Below are 16,464 nucleotides of genomic sequence, written 5' to 3' on the forward strand. Positions count from 1 at the left end.
GTGGGGGGGTGGGAGTGGGGGTGGCGTTTATTTAGTGAAGGTTTCTACTCACTCATGTTCAAGGCCTTACTGGTGGTCAGATGATCCAGAATTCCCTATGGAGCAGATGCAATGGCACCTTTCTCACTACTGTTGATGAGGAGGGGAAGAGACCCTCCATCATGGTGAGCTGCATAATCCAGCAGTGTCTGCACCCGGCAGAGGTTGGCACTCGGGCAGCTCAAATGACTTTATAAAGGAGGCTCCTCGGTAGGTGGGCCAATTTATTGCCCATCGTCAGTTGCCCTGAGAGTAAGATAGCACATTAAGCTTAAGGAGCGAAGGCTTTTATGGTTCCATTTCCTTCTAGCCTTCATTGCGTCTAATTGTAGCGAGTACAGGGAATGGGTAGAGCTGACCTCGTGCCTTTAACTGCCCTGGTCCCCGATCAATTGGTGGGGGTTTGAAATCAGCCAAGGTCACACTGTGACCGACCCCCGCCCTCCGATTTGGGGAATGCATGAGTGAAGGTATCAGACAGGATTGGGTGTTGCCCCCCACAGCCGAATATCTCTCAGCCGAGGCTTATGGGTGGGGATGGGGTGGGGGGGGTGGTGCCACTTGGAGAAAAGACTGAGATCCCGGGCAGATTGGGAGAGGTGGGAGGGAAGAAGGAAAACTTTTCAGAAGCCAAAGCTGATCGGCCACCTTGAATCTCGGCATTCCTCTGCCTCCCGGTCTCTCCTACACTACCTGAGCGAGTCCTCAAGTATAAAATGTCAGCGTTACATCCAAAAACAGCGATCCAGCGAGGAGCAGCAGCTGCCCACGGTGACGTGAAATCCATGGGCCAAAGAGGAACCCCTCCGGAAAAGGAAAGGAAATCTGACAGACCGTCCAGCGGGGGGATGGTAGAGCTGCTCCACTGAGAGGCGGGCGGGCTGATGGGGTGGGGTGGGCGGTGGTAGGGAGGGAGGGAAATACCAGTCCACAGCTCCGTCCAGCAATGAGCTCTCAGTCCTAAAACAGATTGGGGTACGACAGAAACAAGGCAGTGAGAGAAGGGGAGGGAGGGAAGCGGGAAAAGGGAGGGAATAGAAGGGAGAGGGGAGAGAAGGAAAAAGGAGGGGAGAGGGAAAGAGAGAATGGAGGGGGAAGGGGAGAGTTTGAGCGGGGTGGGGCGAGTGAGGAAGGGAGGGGATGAGGACATGAGGAGGTGGGGAGGGGTGAGGAGAAGGCAGGGGATGAGGGGGGAGGAGAGGGGACAAAGAGAGGGAGGGGAGAGTTAGAGAGGATTGGGGGGAGGTGGGAAGGGAGAGGGTTGGGTGAGTGAGAAAGGGGAGGCATGGAGGGGGGAGACAGCGAAGGGAGGGGAGTGAGGAGGGTGGTTGGAAGGGGGAAGAGAGGGCAGAGTGAGTGGGAAATGGAGAGGAAGGAGAAGGGGAGGCAAGAGATGGGATGAGGGAGGATGGGGAGGGGAAGATAGGAAGAGGGGAGGGAAGAGGAGGAGGGGAAGATATGAGAGGGGGAGGGGCGAGGGGAGAAGAGGGGTGAGGAGGGAATGGAGAATGTTGGAAAGGGTGATGAGAGGGTGGGGAGAGTGGGTATGGGAGAAGTGGAGGCGAGGGAGGTGGGGGTAGGGGTTGAGGACAGGAGCGGATGAGGGGAGGGGAGGAAGGGAGGGTGAGAGAGGGGTGAGGGGGAGGGGAGAGGGAAGGGAGAGTGGGGAGGGAAAGGATAGGGAGGAGGGTGAGGGGGAAGGAGTGAGGAGGAAAGGGAGGTGGGAGAGGGAAGGAAGAGGGGAGAGGGCGGGGATGGGGAGGGGAGATGAGGGGTGGGAAAGGATGAAGCGAGGAGGAGGGGAAGAATGAGGAGGTGAGGGGTTGTGGAGAAGAGGGGAGGGTGGGGGATAGGGAGGGGAGGGGTGCGTTTGCAAGGGAAGGGGATGGGGTGGGGTGAGGAGGGGATGGGGAGGGTGGGGTGAGGAGGGATGAGGAGAGGAGGTGAGAGGTTGTGGAGAAGAGGGTAGGGCAAGGGAGGGGATGGGGAGAGGAGGGGAGGGAATGGGGATAGGGAGAGGAGGGGAGGGAATGGGAGAGGAGGGGATAGGAGAGGAGGGGATGGGGAGGATAGGGAAGGGAGGGGAGAGTTAGAGGGGAGGTGGGAAGGGAGGGGGTTGGGCGAGTGAGAAAGGGAGGGAAGAGGAGAGAAGGAGAGACATGAGGAGGGGAGAAAAAGGAGAGGGTAGTGAGGGGTGGATCATGATAGGGAGATGGGGGGGGCAGGGGAGGGAGAGGGGAGGATATGAGGGGAGGGGAGGGGCAGGGGAAGATGGGGAGAGGAGGCAGAGGTGGGGGTGGGGGAGGGGAGAGTTGGGGGAAGGGGTGGGAAATGGGCAGGAAGGTAGAAGGAGGGAGGAACGGAAAGGGGGAGGGGAATAGGATAGGTGGAATGGAGGAGAGGGAGGGAGACCATGAGATGGAGGCAGTTGAGAGGGAAAAAGTGAGAGTGAGAGAGTAAGAGAAAAGAGGAGGGAGAAAGAGAGAGAGTGGTTAATGACAGGTAACCACACTGCAGCAACCAGCAATGTGTCAGCAATAGGCACAGCATGCTGCAATCTGCGCCACCACAATGGATATTGGATAACTCACCACTTCAACCACTGACTACAAATTTCAGGCAGCACAGACCAGAAATGCTGCAAATATCACAAGGAATCCTCACACAGGAGGTAATGAAAGCAATCTGACTAGGGAAAGGTTGTACAAATTGTCTGAGTCTAGCGCTAGTCATCTCATCCGTCTACAACCTAAGGTCCCAGAGCTTTACTCTGTATCTAACCCCGTGCTGTACCTGTCCTGGGAGTGTTTGATTGGGACAGTGTAGAGGGAACTTTACTCTGTATCTAACCCCGTGCTGTACCTGTCCTGGGAATGTTTGATGGGGACAGTGTAGAGGGAGCTTTACTCTGTATCTAACCCCGTGCTGTACCTGTCCTGGGAGTGTTTGATGGGGACAGTGTAGAGGGAGCTTTACTCTGTATCTAACCACGTGCTGTACCTGTCCTGGGAGTGTTTGATGGGGACAGTGTAGAGGGAGCTTTACTCTGTATCTAACCCCGTGGTGTACCTGTCCTGGGAGTGTTTGATGGCGACAGTGTAGAGGGAGATTTACTCTGTGTCTAACCCCGTGCTGTACCTGTCCTGGGAGTGTTTGATGGGAACAGTGTAGAGGGAGCTTTACTCTGTATCTAACCCCGTGCTGTACCTGTCCTGGGAGTGTTTGATGGGGACAGCGTAGAGGGAACTTTACTCTTTATCTAACCCCGTGCTGTACCTGTCCTGGGAGTGATGTGTATGTCAGAATCACTGGGTAATCAGAAGGGGGCAAAGTCTAATTAATATTCCTGTCCAAACCCTGGATGATTCCAGACCAGACTAGCTGAACCAAAATTTACTGATGATACACCAATCTGCCAGAGGGGGGAAGCCCAGCTTTGCTGCTCCTGCACTGTACTGAGGAAGCTTCCTTCAATATCGACATGCAGCTGATCAAAATGTCACCCGGGGAAATCCTGCAAGGATTTGTTTTTCAGATTAACCATGATCCATTGTGGTGTGTGTAAAACCAGCTCATGGTGCTCGGAGACCTTGCAAGCACTGGGCACACAGAACAAGGCCGAACATTAAAACTGAGAGCACAGGCCACAGATAGAGAATATATAAATATATGTATATATATATATATAGACATGTACACACATTTAAAAATAAAACACACACACACATATACACACACACACAGACACACACGCACATACACACACACACAGGGAGCTGGAAATTCCGAGTGTGTTTCTCTTTAAACCCCCATCTCCATTGGTTGCTTGGCAACAACCAATGTGGAATTTTCCAGGAAGTGCGAGGTCATGTTTGGATTATTGCATGTAAGCACTTTTTGAAAACAAGAAACAATGAAAGAAGAGATTCATTTAATAATCGAGAGAAGGCAAGAGAGCATGCTGACATTGACAGAGAATGGGCCATGCTTTCGATGGGTGGAAGTGATGTTACAAAAAAAAAAAATTGGTTATTGCTGTGAAGAGTGACCAGTTGCCAAAGCTTTTCGTCCATCAGGACAAACACAAGAATACCAAATTTCAGACAATCACAACAATCTCTCCTGCAGGAGGAAAGGGTGCTGATAGGTTGGCAAGTCAACTCTGACTGACCAATACATTCATACACATGGGACCTGTTCTCCGCAAACAAAAGGAATCTGTAATTAAAAACCGCAAATGCTGGGTAAAAACTCAGCAGGTCTGGCAGCATCTGTGGAGAGAGAAACAGAGTTAACGTTTCGAGTCCGTATGACCCTTCTCTGCGCCTTTTTTGAATTACACGTGGGGGTTTGAGAGAACCTATAGTTCCCTGTTTCTTTCGCCGTGGCAACACCTTGGCCAGAGTTGACTTGCCAGCCAATCAGCACACTTTTCTCCTGTAGTATAAATTGTTGTGAGAGTTTGACATTTGGCATTCTTGTATTTGTCCTGATGAGTGCAAGACAAGAAGCTTCAGCAATTACAAAAAGGTCAGCAGGAGGAAGTAATGGGAGCACAAGTGTTTCAGGGTCATGACCCTGAGTGACGTGATCATACTTGCTGCACTAATCCACTGACTGTATAGAAATACAAGTCTAGGTAACTGGTTTGCGCTGGTCCCATTGTGGAACTGACCAGATCTCTCATTCCTGTGATCTGAGGGATATACGTGCACAAGGGCTTTGGTGAGCCCACACCTGGAGTACTGTGTGGTTTTGGTCTCCTCACTTCTGGAAGGAGATACAATCCTGGAACTCCCTCCCTAACAGCACGGTGGGTGTACCTACACCACAGGGACTGCAGCGGCTCGAGAAGGCGGCGGCTCACCATCACCTCCTCAAGGGGCAATTAGGGATGGGCAATAAATGCTGGGCCCAGCCAGTGACACCCACATCCCGTGAATGAATGAAAAAAAAAAAGGAGGGGTGGGGGGTGGGGGGAGGGGGTTGGAGGGTTGCAGCCAAAGTTCACTGGACCGATTGCTACCGTATCAGTGGTGATGGTGGCTGTGAGACCCTTCACAATCCACCTGAGGTGGAAGACAAGGCGGGGGGCGGGGAAGCAAACCACGTGAAAGCAAAGTGGGTCTGCCGCTTGGGACAGCGGATTCCAAGCCACGGGGATGGGGGAGCAGGAAAGCCGGGAGCGTGGAGGCTAACACGTGAAGAAAGGACCGACAAACAATCGGTTCCGAATTTAATTGAGAGAAGGCCAAACCAAAAGAGGAGGTTAAAAATCAAGGAAGAGCACCAAGGCGAATGACAGACAATAACAACATACCCACAAAACAACAAGAGAGTTAAAGGGTGTGGGGGTTGGGAGGGAAGAGGAGGGTCATTTAAAAAAGATACAACCAGCCACCCAGAATGTAATCTCATTTAAAAACAACATCTAGTTCACTGGAACCACGGGCAAAGTAATAAAACGCACGGCACAATTGCAAAATATACTCTTGGTCATGCAACGCAGCGAGACTGTGACATGACGGTTCTGATACTTTTATTAAAAAATTTTTGCAAAAGAACACCTCATTCCAACAATGCAAACTTACGAGGCCGAGCCTCCCGTCTCCTGTGACGGCACAGCTATGGGATGCTTTAGCCAGCGTCGGAGAGTGCGACGCTTGTGTGTGCGTGTCTGCTCTCGTCTCGACACTTTATTTTTGTGGTGGAGGCGTGGGGACCGTGATTGGTTTCACGGTGCTTTTGGTGTTTTAAATAAAAAATGAAAACGGAAAGGAAACAAAGAGAGAGAGAAAGAGAAAGAGAGAGAGAGAGAGAGAGGAAAATGTTGGTGAAGGACAAAGAGAAATTGAAATGAAAAAGCACAAATAAAAAATCATCGTCAAATTTCCTTTAGTTTTCGTATCACTTGTTCTCTTAAAAATAGGTGCTTTAAAGGGGAAGGTGGGAGAGTCAATCACAGGTAACAGCACAAAGGTTGGTGGGGGGAGCGGCAAGGGGGAACACTCAAGTTAGCTTAAATTAAAAAAAATGTACAAACTAAACAAGGACAGGACACAGCTCGACAGCACCCCGCCCTCCCGACTCACCTCTCCCCCCGCCCTCCCGACTCACCTCTCCCCCCGCCCTCCCAACTCACCTCTCCCCCCGCCTCCCTACCACCACCACCACCACCACCGACCGACATTCTAGCTTCAAAAATCAGTCCCCCCCACCCCCGCCCCCCCCCAAAAAAAGTGAGGAAAATATGGTTTCTAATTCCCTGCAACGGCTCAGTGCTTGAGGCTGCCTCTGACTGTGGCACACCGTGTTGTCGGGGGGAGCAATATTCTCTCTTTCTCTCTCTCGCTCTCTCTCCAAATCTCCCAACAGAAGATACAACCCAGGGTTGGGGTGGGGGAGAGAGGCAGAGAGTTTGGCCTGTAAGTCGTGCTCACTACAGGGTGGGGGGGTGGTGTGGTTTGTGGTTTCCAAAGAGGTGAAGGGCGCACAAGGGAGAGCCAGCACTGGGGCTAATTTGGTCATCTGAGTGCCAGGCAGCAAGGGTCCATCCAGCCTGGACTTGACGATGGAGGTTCCCTGTGGCGAAAAATGGCTTTGGTTCAGAGTTGGGGGGAGTTGAAGGGGTTGGGGGGGGGGTGGGTGAGTGGGGGTGGGGGGGAGAGCCAGAGACATGTCAAATCCAAGGTTTGTACCCCTGCCTCTCCGACCCGACCATAACATGGAGAGTGAGGTGGGGGAGAAAGTGGAGATATCATCGATTAGTGGGCCGTCGTTTTTTTTTTACCCTGGCTGCATCATTTCAGGTTCATTTGGTTTCCATCTCAGGGAATCACAAGTTAAGATGCGGAACAAGCAGAGGGGAATAATGCTTTCAGTCAACAGAAAGAGAGAGAGAAAGGGACATAACAAAAAATCCGAAGAAGGTCACTGTTCAAGAATAAGGGGTCGCCCGTTTAAGACAGAGATGAGGAGAAGTGTTTTCTCTCAGAGGGTTGAGTGCCTTTGGGACTCTCTCCCTCAAAACGCAGAGTCTTTGAATATTTTTAAGGCAGAGCGAGTTAGGTTCTTGATGAACAAGAGGGTGAGATGTTATCGGGGGGTGGGGGGTGGGGGTGTGGTGGTGGGTGGTGGGGGTGTGGGGGGGTGGGGGGCGGGGGGTGGTGGAACGTGGGGCTGAGGTTACAATCAGCTCAGCCGTGATCTTATTGAATGGCAGAGCAGGCTCGAGAGGCCTCTGTGTGTTTGTATGTAGGACAGGCAAGAGGCAGGAAACAACTAGATGCGTGGCATCACTTTCTGTGTCACTGCATTCTGATTGGTTAAGATTATAAAAAATAAACAAGTTATCACGTATTTATGAGATTAACAACATGATATATATACAAAACAAACTTACTCCTATTAAAAACTTGACTCTCTAATTAACCATATGCAAAAACATCTCATTTGTCAGTTTATAATTTAATTTGGTGCCCTGATTTGTGAGGACAATGAAAGATGAAATATAGTTACTTCATGTTCCCAACAGCTAACAGCAAACCAACAGTGACATTGCAGAGAGATTCATTTACACATAACCATTAATGACTTTTTCTATAAACAGTAAGGTCACGTCCAGCAACTTTCAAAATCTTGTGGGTTAAAAATCTCATCAGAGGAAGTCATGTTATTAGTGATGTGAAGATAGCAGGTGTGATCTGGAGAGTTCGGGAGGGAGAACAGAAACCAACCTTTAGTTTTTGGATAAGTATTTCGCTGTGAAACAAATGGTTTTCTTTTTGGGATTGATGAGCTGCACGCTTTCCTTTTATAGATCACAGTCACAGGACCAGGGACAGTATCACTGTAATCTCATTTTCTGCCGATGAAATTAGCAGGCAAAAAGATCACTGTGTCTGTCTGTGCCTGCATGTGAACTCCCCTATCATTTAATATCCCACAGGGTATAATCCCCCTCACTCCCTGCACACTTTAATATCCCACCCAGTCCATTCCCACTCCCTCCTCACTCCCGGCACCCTTTAATATCCCACCCAGTCTAATCCCACTCTCTCCCTCACTCCCCGCACCCTTTAATATCCCACCCAGTCTAATCCCACTCTCCCCCTCACTCCCTGCACCCTTTAATATCCCACGCAGTCTAATCCCACTCTCCCCCTCACTCTCCACACCCTTTAATATCCCACCCAGTCTAATCCCACTCTCCCCCTCACTCCCCGCACCCTTTAATATCCCACCCAGTCTAATCCCACTCTCCCCCTCATTCCCCGCACCCTTTAAAAATCCTTTCCTTTAAATTGTCTGTCTAAGTTCTGGTCTAGGGTAGTACCTTGCTTTGTGGTAGAAAATCTTCCATTTAATCCTTTTCTTTTGGTTTATTTTAAATCAGGGCCTCCCTTTTGCCCTCTCACTGGCCTCTCAGCTGCTGGCACTGCTCTCCCTCTCTCTCCCCGCCTCTACACTCAAGCGGTAAAGGGCCAAACCTCCCTTATTGCTGTACCTCCCCTCGCCCGACTCCCTGCATTCCTGGAGACCTTGCCGTGAACCTATGCTGCACGTTTCCCCTTCCTATCACGGAGGACCCACTTTGGGACTGAGTGGCCATTTTATTGTCTTGTTTCGTCCCCCCACCCCCGGGCCCACTGTGAGTGGCTACTCCTCTGGGAGCCCACCAGGGGCTCCCGATGGTAACGCATCCCCGATCGGAAGGTGGGGGGGGGTGGGGGGAGTGGTGAGGGAGCCTCCGTGAGGGGAGAGGAAAAGGTCTTTCGATTCAAAGTGGGGACCAGACAAAGGGAGGGCCGGGATCCAAAGAGAGAGTGGGGAAAGCAATAACCCGGTGACTGAAGGCTCACTGTTTTTAGTTTAGCTTCAGGCCCGCGCTCCGCTAAGCTGTCACCATGGGCGTTTGGACCACCCGCAATTCACGCTTGGCATGTTCCCTACAACCCCCCCCCCCCCCCAGCGCCCCAACCTCTGCCACCGGCCCCTCAGCTGTTAAAGCTGACGTACCTGCTCGCCTAGTACGGTCTGTTGGCATCTTTTGGCCTCTTTAGTTGGACCTTTAACCTCTTCATGCCAATCTGGAAACCGTTCATGGCCTGGATGGAGGCCTGGGCACTGGCTGGATGGTCGAAGCTCACGAAACCTGGAGAGAGTCAGGGCGGTCGGTAATCGTGGCTTTAACCTCCCACGCTCACCCCTCCCTCCCTCCCTCCCTCTCTCCCTCCTTCGCTCGCTCTCCCCGGCGGTTTGCTTTTCGTGGCTGGCCATCCAATGCCTCACCCTGAGCAACCTGTGGCAAGGGGAGGCTGGATATTCGACCACGCCCTACTCCACGGCTGAACCTGACGTTACATACGCTGTGAGGCAGCGGAAGTCACTTGGATAGGTGCGTGGAGCTGGGGTGATGGATGGACGGATCACTCAGCTACTCCGGCCGGCAGAAACTCTGGATTACCAAACGATCACGTTGCCTCGCCCGTAGGTGAGGCTGGGTTTAGGTCTCTCTCAATGGGCAGCTCACTCGTCTTGGAGTCAGGTCGCTCGAGGCTGACACTTCCACTGCCAGTACTGAGGGAGCGCCGCACTGTCGGCGGGTCAGTACTGAGGGAGCGCCGTACTGTCGGAGGGTCAGTACTGAGGGAGCACCGCACTGTCAAAGGGCCAGTACTGAGGGAGCGCCGCACTGTCGAAGGGTCAATGCTGAGGGAGTGCCGCACTGTCGGAGGGTCAGTACTGAGAGACTGCCGCACTGTCAGAGGGTCAGTGCTGAGGGAGCGCCGCACTGTCAGAGAGTCAGTACTGAGGGAGTGCCGCACTGTCAGATGGTCAGTGATGAGGGAGTGCCGCACTGTCGGAGGGTCAGTACTGAGGGAGTGCCGCACCGTCGGAGGGTCAGTGCTGAGGGAGTGCCGCACTGTCGGAGGGTCAGTACTGAGGGAGGGCCGCACTGTCGGAGGGTCAGTACTGAGGGAGTGCCGCACTGTCAGAGGGTCAGTACTGAGGGAGCGCCGCACTGTCAGAGGGTCAGTACTGAGGGAGTGCTGCACTGTCAGAGGGTCAGTACTGAGGGAGCGCCGCCTTGTCAGAGGGTCAGTACTGAGGGAGTGCTGCACTGTCAGAGGGTCAGTACTGAGGGAGTGCCGTACTGTCGGAGGGTCAGTGCTGAGGGTGTGCCGCACTGTTGGAGGGTCAGTACTGAGGCAGCGCCGCATTGTCGGAGAGTCAGTACTGAGGGAGCGCTGCACTGTCGGAGGGTCAGTACTGAGGGAGCACCGCACTGTGTTGAGGGTCAGTACTGAGGGAGCGCCGCACTCTCGGAGGCTCAGTACTGATGGAGCGCTGCACTGTCGGGGGTCAGTACTGATGGAGCGCCGCACTGTCGGAGGGTCAGTACTGAGGGAGGGCCGCACTGTCAGAGGGTCAGTACTGAGGGAGCGCCGCATTGTCAGAGGGTCAGTACTGAGGGAGTGCTGCACTGTCAGAGGGTCAGTACTGAGGGAGCGCTGCACTGCTGGAGGGCGAGTACTGAGGGAACGCCGCACTGTCAGAGGGTCAGTACTGAGGGAGTGCCGTACTGTCGGAGGGTCAGTGCTGAGGGTGTGCCGCACTGTTGGAGGGTCAGTACTGAGGCAGCGCCGCATTGTCGGAGAGTCAGTACTGAGGGAGCGCTGCACTGTCGGAGGGTCAGTACTGAGGGAGCACCACACTGTGGGAGGGTCAGTACTGAGGGAGTGCCGCACTGTCGGAGGGTCAGGACTGAGGGAGCGCCGCACTGTCGGAGGGTCAGGACTGAGGGAGTGTTGCACTGTCGGAGGGTCAGTACTGATGGAGCGCCGCACTGTCGGAGGGTCAGTACTGAGGGAGTGCCGCACTGTCGGAGGGTCAGGACTGAGGGAGCGCCGCACTGTCGGAGGGTCAGGACTGAGGGAGTGTTGCACTGGTGGAGGGTCAGTACTGAAGGACCGCTGCACTGTCAGAGGGTCAGTACTGAGGGAGTTCCACACTGTTGGAGGGTCAGTACTGAGGGAGTGCCGCACTGTCAGAGGGCCAGTACTGAGGGAGTGCCGCACTATCAGAGAGCCAGCACTGAGGGAGTGCCGCACTGTCAGAAGATCAGTACTGAGAGAGTGCTGCACTATTGGAGGGTCAGTACTAGATGTGAAAAGATCCCACGGCTACTACTGAAAGAATTGTAGAGGAATTCTCCCCGGTGTCTTGGCCAATCAAATCTCCAGCAGTGTCAGTCTCACCACAGAAACACGAGGACATCTTAAACCAAAAGATGCCCTAAAAAATTAAACTAGTTTCACCTTTGACTCTCTGGTTTACCTCGTGGTTTTCAAAATGAACTTACCAAAACATTTACTCTGATTCGTTGCTCGATCTACAAACACTTTTGCGGAGATAACGTTCCCAAATGGTAGAAACATCTGCAGCAGCTCAAAGTCTGTGAATTCCTGAGGCAGGTGGTAGATGAAGATGTTGCACCCTTCAGGGCCTTTTGTCAAACACAAAGATATCAGAGCAGGGCATTAAAAACATAGTGCTGCATTCAATAGGGCGCCCGTCCATAAACCCACACTGACCCCACCCGAACCCACACTGCCACCACCCGAACCCACACTGACCCCACCCGAACCCACACTGACCCCACCCGAACCCACACTGACCCCACCCTAACCCACACTGACACCACCCTAACCCACACTGACCCCCAGAACCCACACTGACCCCTAGAACCCACACTGACCCCCAGAACCCACACTGACACCACCCTAACCCACACTGACCCCACCCTAACCCACACTGACCCCCAGAACCCACACTGACCCCTAGAACCCACACTGACCCCCAGAACCCACACTGACCCCACCCGAACCCACACTGAACCCCTGAACACACACTACCCCACCCTAACCCACACTGACCCCACCCTAACCCACACTGACCCCCAGAACCCACACTGAACCCCAGAACCCACACTGACCCCACCCGAACCCACACTGACCCCACCCGAACCCACACTGAACCCCTGAACACACACTACCCCACCCTAACCCACACTGACCCCACCCTAACCCACACTGACCCCCAGAACCCACACTGAACCCCAGAACCCACACTGACCCCACCCGAACCCACACTGACCCCACCCGAACCCACACTGAACCCCTGAACACACACTACCCCACCCTAACCCACACTGACCCCACCCTAACCCACACTGACCCCACCCTAACCCACACTGACCCCCAGAACCCACACTGACCCCCAGAACCCACACTGACCCCACCCGAACCCACACTGACCCCACCCGAACCCAAACTGAACCCCTGAACACACACTACCCCACCCTAACCCACACTGACCCCACCCTAACCCACACTGACCCCCAGAACCCACACTGACCCCCAGAACCCACACTGACCCCCAGAACCCACACTGACCCCCAGAACCCACACTGACCCCACCCGAACCCACACTGACCCCACCCGAACCCACACTGACCCCCTGAACACACACTGACCCCACCTGAATCCACACTGACCCCTTGAACCCACACTCACCCCACCCAAATCCACACTGACCCCCTGAACCCACACCAACCCCCGAACCCACACTGATTATAACCCATCCCCCTCCCTCTTCCTTCCTGAAGCCACACTAACCCTCTTCACAGCCCTTATCAGTCCAGCCCACCCTCCAATCCGATCCCATCCAGCTCCTTTGCACACCCAACCTTCCCCCTTACCTTTCTGCACCCAACAGCCCCTCCCTGACCCTCCCCAATTCCACTGCTCTCCCTCCCCAAACCGACATTGGACCTCCCCAATCCCTCTCTTGCCCCCTCCACCAATCCCACCGCCCCTGATCCCTCGCTTCCCCAGCTCTCACACCAGCGCCCGCCAATCTCTCCCGTTCCCCAGGGCGCTGGCCCCCCTCTTTGTGCCTCTCCCTCCTCCCGCTCATCCCAATCCCTCCCCCACCCATCCCTAGGTTCCGAGTGAGCTCAGCCAGACGGTGTGCGCGGCGAAGGGACCACCGCTGTGGGCAGCTCCACGGACTCTCAGGCTGGAGAACTGTAGTGAGGCTGCTGTCCACTTCTCCCCTCCCTGGTCCGGAGGTGCTCATGCCACTGATGAAGGCCGGAGCCTGTCACTGCCTTCAGTACCACGCCAGGCAGGTGCCCACGGAGACACTCGGAGCAGAGATTTGCCACTTACCCTCTCGCTGTTGTTGCTGAGGCACAAGAGCTGGCTGCTGTGGAAACGCATGGCTGACAATCCCATAAGTGGCTGGATAGGTTGCTGCTGACGGAGAAAACAGGGAGTAAAACACGAATAAAAGCAAAATACTGCGGATGCTGGGAATCTGAAACAAAAATAGAAAATGCTGGAAAAACTCAGCAGCTCTGGCAGCGTCTGTGGCGAGAGAAACAGAGTTAACGTTTCGAGTCCGTTTGACTTCTTCTCCAGAGCTGAAGAGAAGTGTAAACGTGATGAAATTTATACTGTTTAAGGTGGGGTGGGGCAGGTGGAGCTGGATCGAAGGGCAGCGATAGGTGGGGGCGAAGGAGGGATTGACAAAGATGTCATGGACTAAAGGACAAAGGGAGCGTTAATGGTTAGTGCTAAAAAAGGTGCTGATAGTGGCATAAAGGTACGAAAGCAGAATGTGATTATAGCAGAACAAGGGTGACATTGCGTGGAAGAACAACATGGAACAAATGACAGATGGCCCTGTGGGGATAGGGTGGGTAGAGGGGGTGGTAGTGGAGGGAAAAAAAGATAGAAAATGGGAGAGAAGGGGGGATAAAAAAGGGATAAAACCATGGATAAACGAATGTAAGTGAAATTAAGTGGATAAAAAATGAAAATGAATGTAGAAAAAAGGGGTGAAGATAGAGGAGAGAGTCCATGGTCTGAAGCTGTTGAACTCAGTATTCAGTCCGGAAGGCTGTAAAGTGCCTAGTCGGAAGATGAGGTGCTGTTCCTCCAGTTTGCGTTGGGCTTCACTGGAACAATGCAGCAGGCCAAGGACGGACATGTGGGCATGAGAGCAGGGTGGAGTGTTGAAATGGCAAGCGACAGGGAGGTCTGGGTCATGCTTGTGGACAGAACGAAGGTGTTCTGCAAAGCGGTCACCCAGTCTGCGTTTGGTCTCTCCAATGTAGAGGAAACCACATTGGGAGCAACGAATGCAGTAGACTAAATTGAGGGAAGCACAAGTGAAATGCTGCTTCACTTGAAAGGAGAGTTTGGGTCCTTGGATGGAGAACAGGGAGGAAGTAAAGGGGCAGGTGTTGCACCTTCTGCGGTTGCATGGGAAGGTGCCGTGGGAAGGGGATGAGGTGTTGGGGGTGATGGAGGAGTGGACTAGGGTGTCCCGGAGGGAATGATCACTATGGAATGCTGAAAAATGTTTGGTTACACAGTCTCCACCTGAATTATTGACACTGTCTCTGTCTGCAGTTCTCTGAAAGTTACACTCTACACCGTCCCCATCAAACACTCCCAGGACAGGTACAGCACGGGGTTAGATACAGAGTAAAGCTCCCTCTACACTGTCCCCATCAAACACTCCCAGGACAGGTACAGCACGGGGTTAGATACAGAGTAAAGCTCCCTCTACACTGTCCCCATCAAACACTCCCAGGACAGGTACAGCACGGGGTTAGATACAGAGTAAAGCTCCCTCTACACTGTCCCCATCAAACACTCCCAGGACAGGTACAGCACGGGGTTAGATACAGAGTAAAGCTCCGTCTACTCTGTCCCCATCAAATTCTCCCAGGACAGGTACAGCACGGAGTTAGATACAGAGTAAAGCTCCCTCTACACTTTTCCCATTAAACACTCCCAGGACAGGTACAGCACGGGGTTAGATACAGAGTAAAGCTCCCTCTACACCGTCCCCATCAAACACTCCCAGGACAGGTACAGCACGGGCTTAGATATAGAGTAAAGCTCCCTCTACACCGTCCCTATCAAACACTCCCAGGACAGGTACAGCACGGGGTTAGATACAGAGTAAATCTCCCTCTACACCGTCCCCATCAAACACTCCCAGGACAGGTACAGCACGGGGTAAGATACAGAGTAAATCTCCCTCTACACTGTCCCCATCAAACACTCCCAGGACAGGTACAGCACGGGGTTAGATACAGAGTAAATCTCCCTCTACACTGTCCCCATCAAACACTCCCAGGACAGGTACAGCACGGGGTTATATACAGAGTAAAGCTCCCTCTACACTGTCCCCGTCAAACACTCCCAGGACAGGTACAGCACGGGGTTAGATACAGAGTAAATCTCCCTCTACACTGTCCCCATCAAACACTCCCAGGACAGGTACAGCACGGGGTTAGATACAGAGTAAAGCTCCCTCTACACTGTCCCCATCAAACACTCCCAGGACAGGTACAGCACGGGGTTAGATACAGAGTAAAGCTCCCTCTACACTGTCCCCATCAAACACTCCCAGGACAGGTACAGCACGGGGTTAGATACAGAGTAAACTCCCTCTACACCGTCCCCATCAAACACTCCCAGGACAGGTACAGCACGGGGTTAGATACAGAGTAAAGCTCCCTCTACACTGTCCCCATCAAACACTCCCAGGACAGGTACAGCACGGGGTTAGATACAGAGTAAAGCTCCCTCTACACTGTCCCCATCAAACACTCACAGGACAGGTACAGCACGGAGTTAGATACAGAGTAAAGCTCCCTCTACGCTGTCCCCATCAAACACTCCCAGGAGTTAGAGTAAAGCTCCCTCTGGACCAGCAGCTGTTCTGGCCTTCCCATCAGGCCAGAGGGAATCCTGTGCTCTACACCGGTACCTGTTAGAGATACAGTTACCCAGAGACAGTTAGCTGTGAAGAGTGCAGACAGACAACCCTCATTAATCCTATCAGCGTTGACTGGATTAGAGCTCAGGCCCTGTGACTGAATGGAGCTTCTCTAACTCACCACTCCACCAGACAGCTGTTTTATATGATCACTCCAGAGTGTCTCCTAGAGAGTTAGCTTTGACTGCTTGCTACTCACTGCCAAGTATAGAGTTAATATGGGACGGTTCTGACTGTCTGCGAGATGTTTAGGAGGGGTGTGGATGCTGAGCGGCCCTGTTTGGCTGAGGTTAGCTCTTACCTGTGTAGTGGTGCATTCCTGTGTAAGCCTGCTGTAGGGGGTCCATGGCTGTTGCTGCAGCAGCCTGGCTTTGTGCTGCAGAATACAAACACCTCCTGTTAGTTAACTACCTCCCAAGGATTGGTACAAGATACTCTGATAGGTGCGGGCTCAGCACCCACCCACCCTGCACCCACCCACCCCGCTCAGCACCCACCCACACCGCTCAGCACCCACCCACACCGCACCCTCCCACCCTGCTCAGCACCCATCAACCCCGC

General features: G+C 53.4%; 1 protein-coding gene across 3 annotated transcripts in view; it reads right to left on the minus strand.

Annotated features, from left to right (window-relative positions):
• LOC121272907 (CUGBP Elav-like family member 3-B) overlaps positions 1-16,464 on the minus strand; it is a 152,533-nt gene continuing 136,069 nt past the window's right edge. Inside the window, exons 10-14 of one of the 3 annotated variants that reach the window (XM_041179764.1) lie at positions 16,205-16,279; positions 13,275-13,358; positions 11,405-11,548; positions 9,058-9,193; positions 1-999 (exon numbers count right to left, since the gene is read on the minus strand). In XM_041179764.1, coding sequence (XP_041035698.1) covers positions 9,066-9,193; positions 11,405-11,548; positions 13,275-13,358; positions 16,205-16,279 — 431 coding nt within the window. In that variant the 3' untranslated portion in view covers positions 1-999; positions 9,058-9,065. Of the gene's footprint in view, positions 1,000-5,662; positions 5,782-7,636; positions 7,743-9,057; positions 9,194-11,404; positions 11,549-13,274; positions 13,359-16,204; positions 16,280-16,464 lie in introns of those variants that run through there. The other 2 variants (XM_041179765.1, XM_041179766.1) reach the window with 2 other exon arrangements.

This window comes from Carcharodon carcharias, chromosome 36, assembly GCF_017639515.1.
Source record: "Carcharodon carcharias isolate sCarCar2 chromosome 36, sCarCar2.pri, whole genome shotgun sequence".
NCBI lineage: Eukaryota > Metazoa > Chordata > Chondrichthyes > Lamniformes > Lamnidae > Carcharodon > Carcharodon carcharias.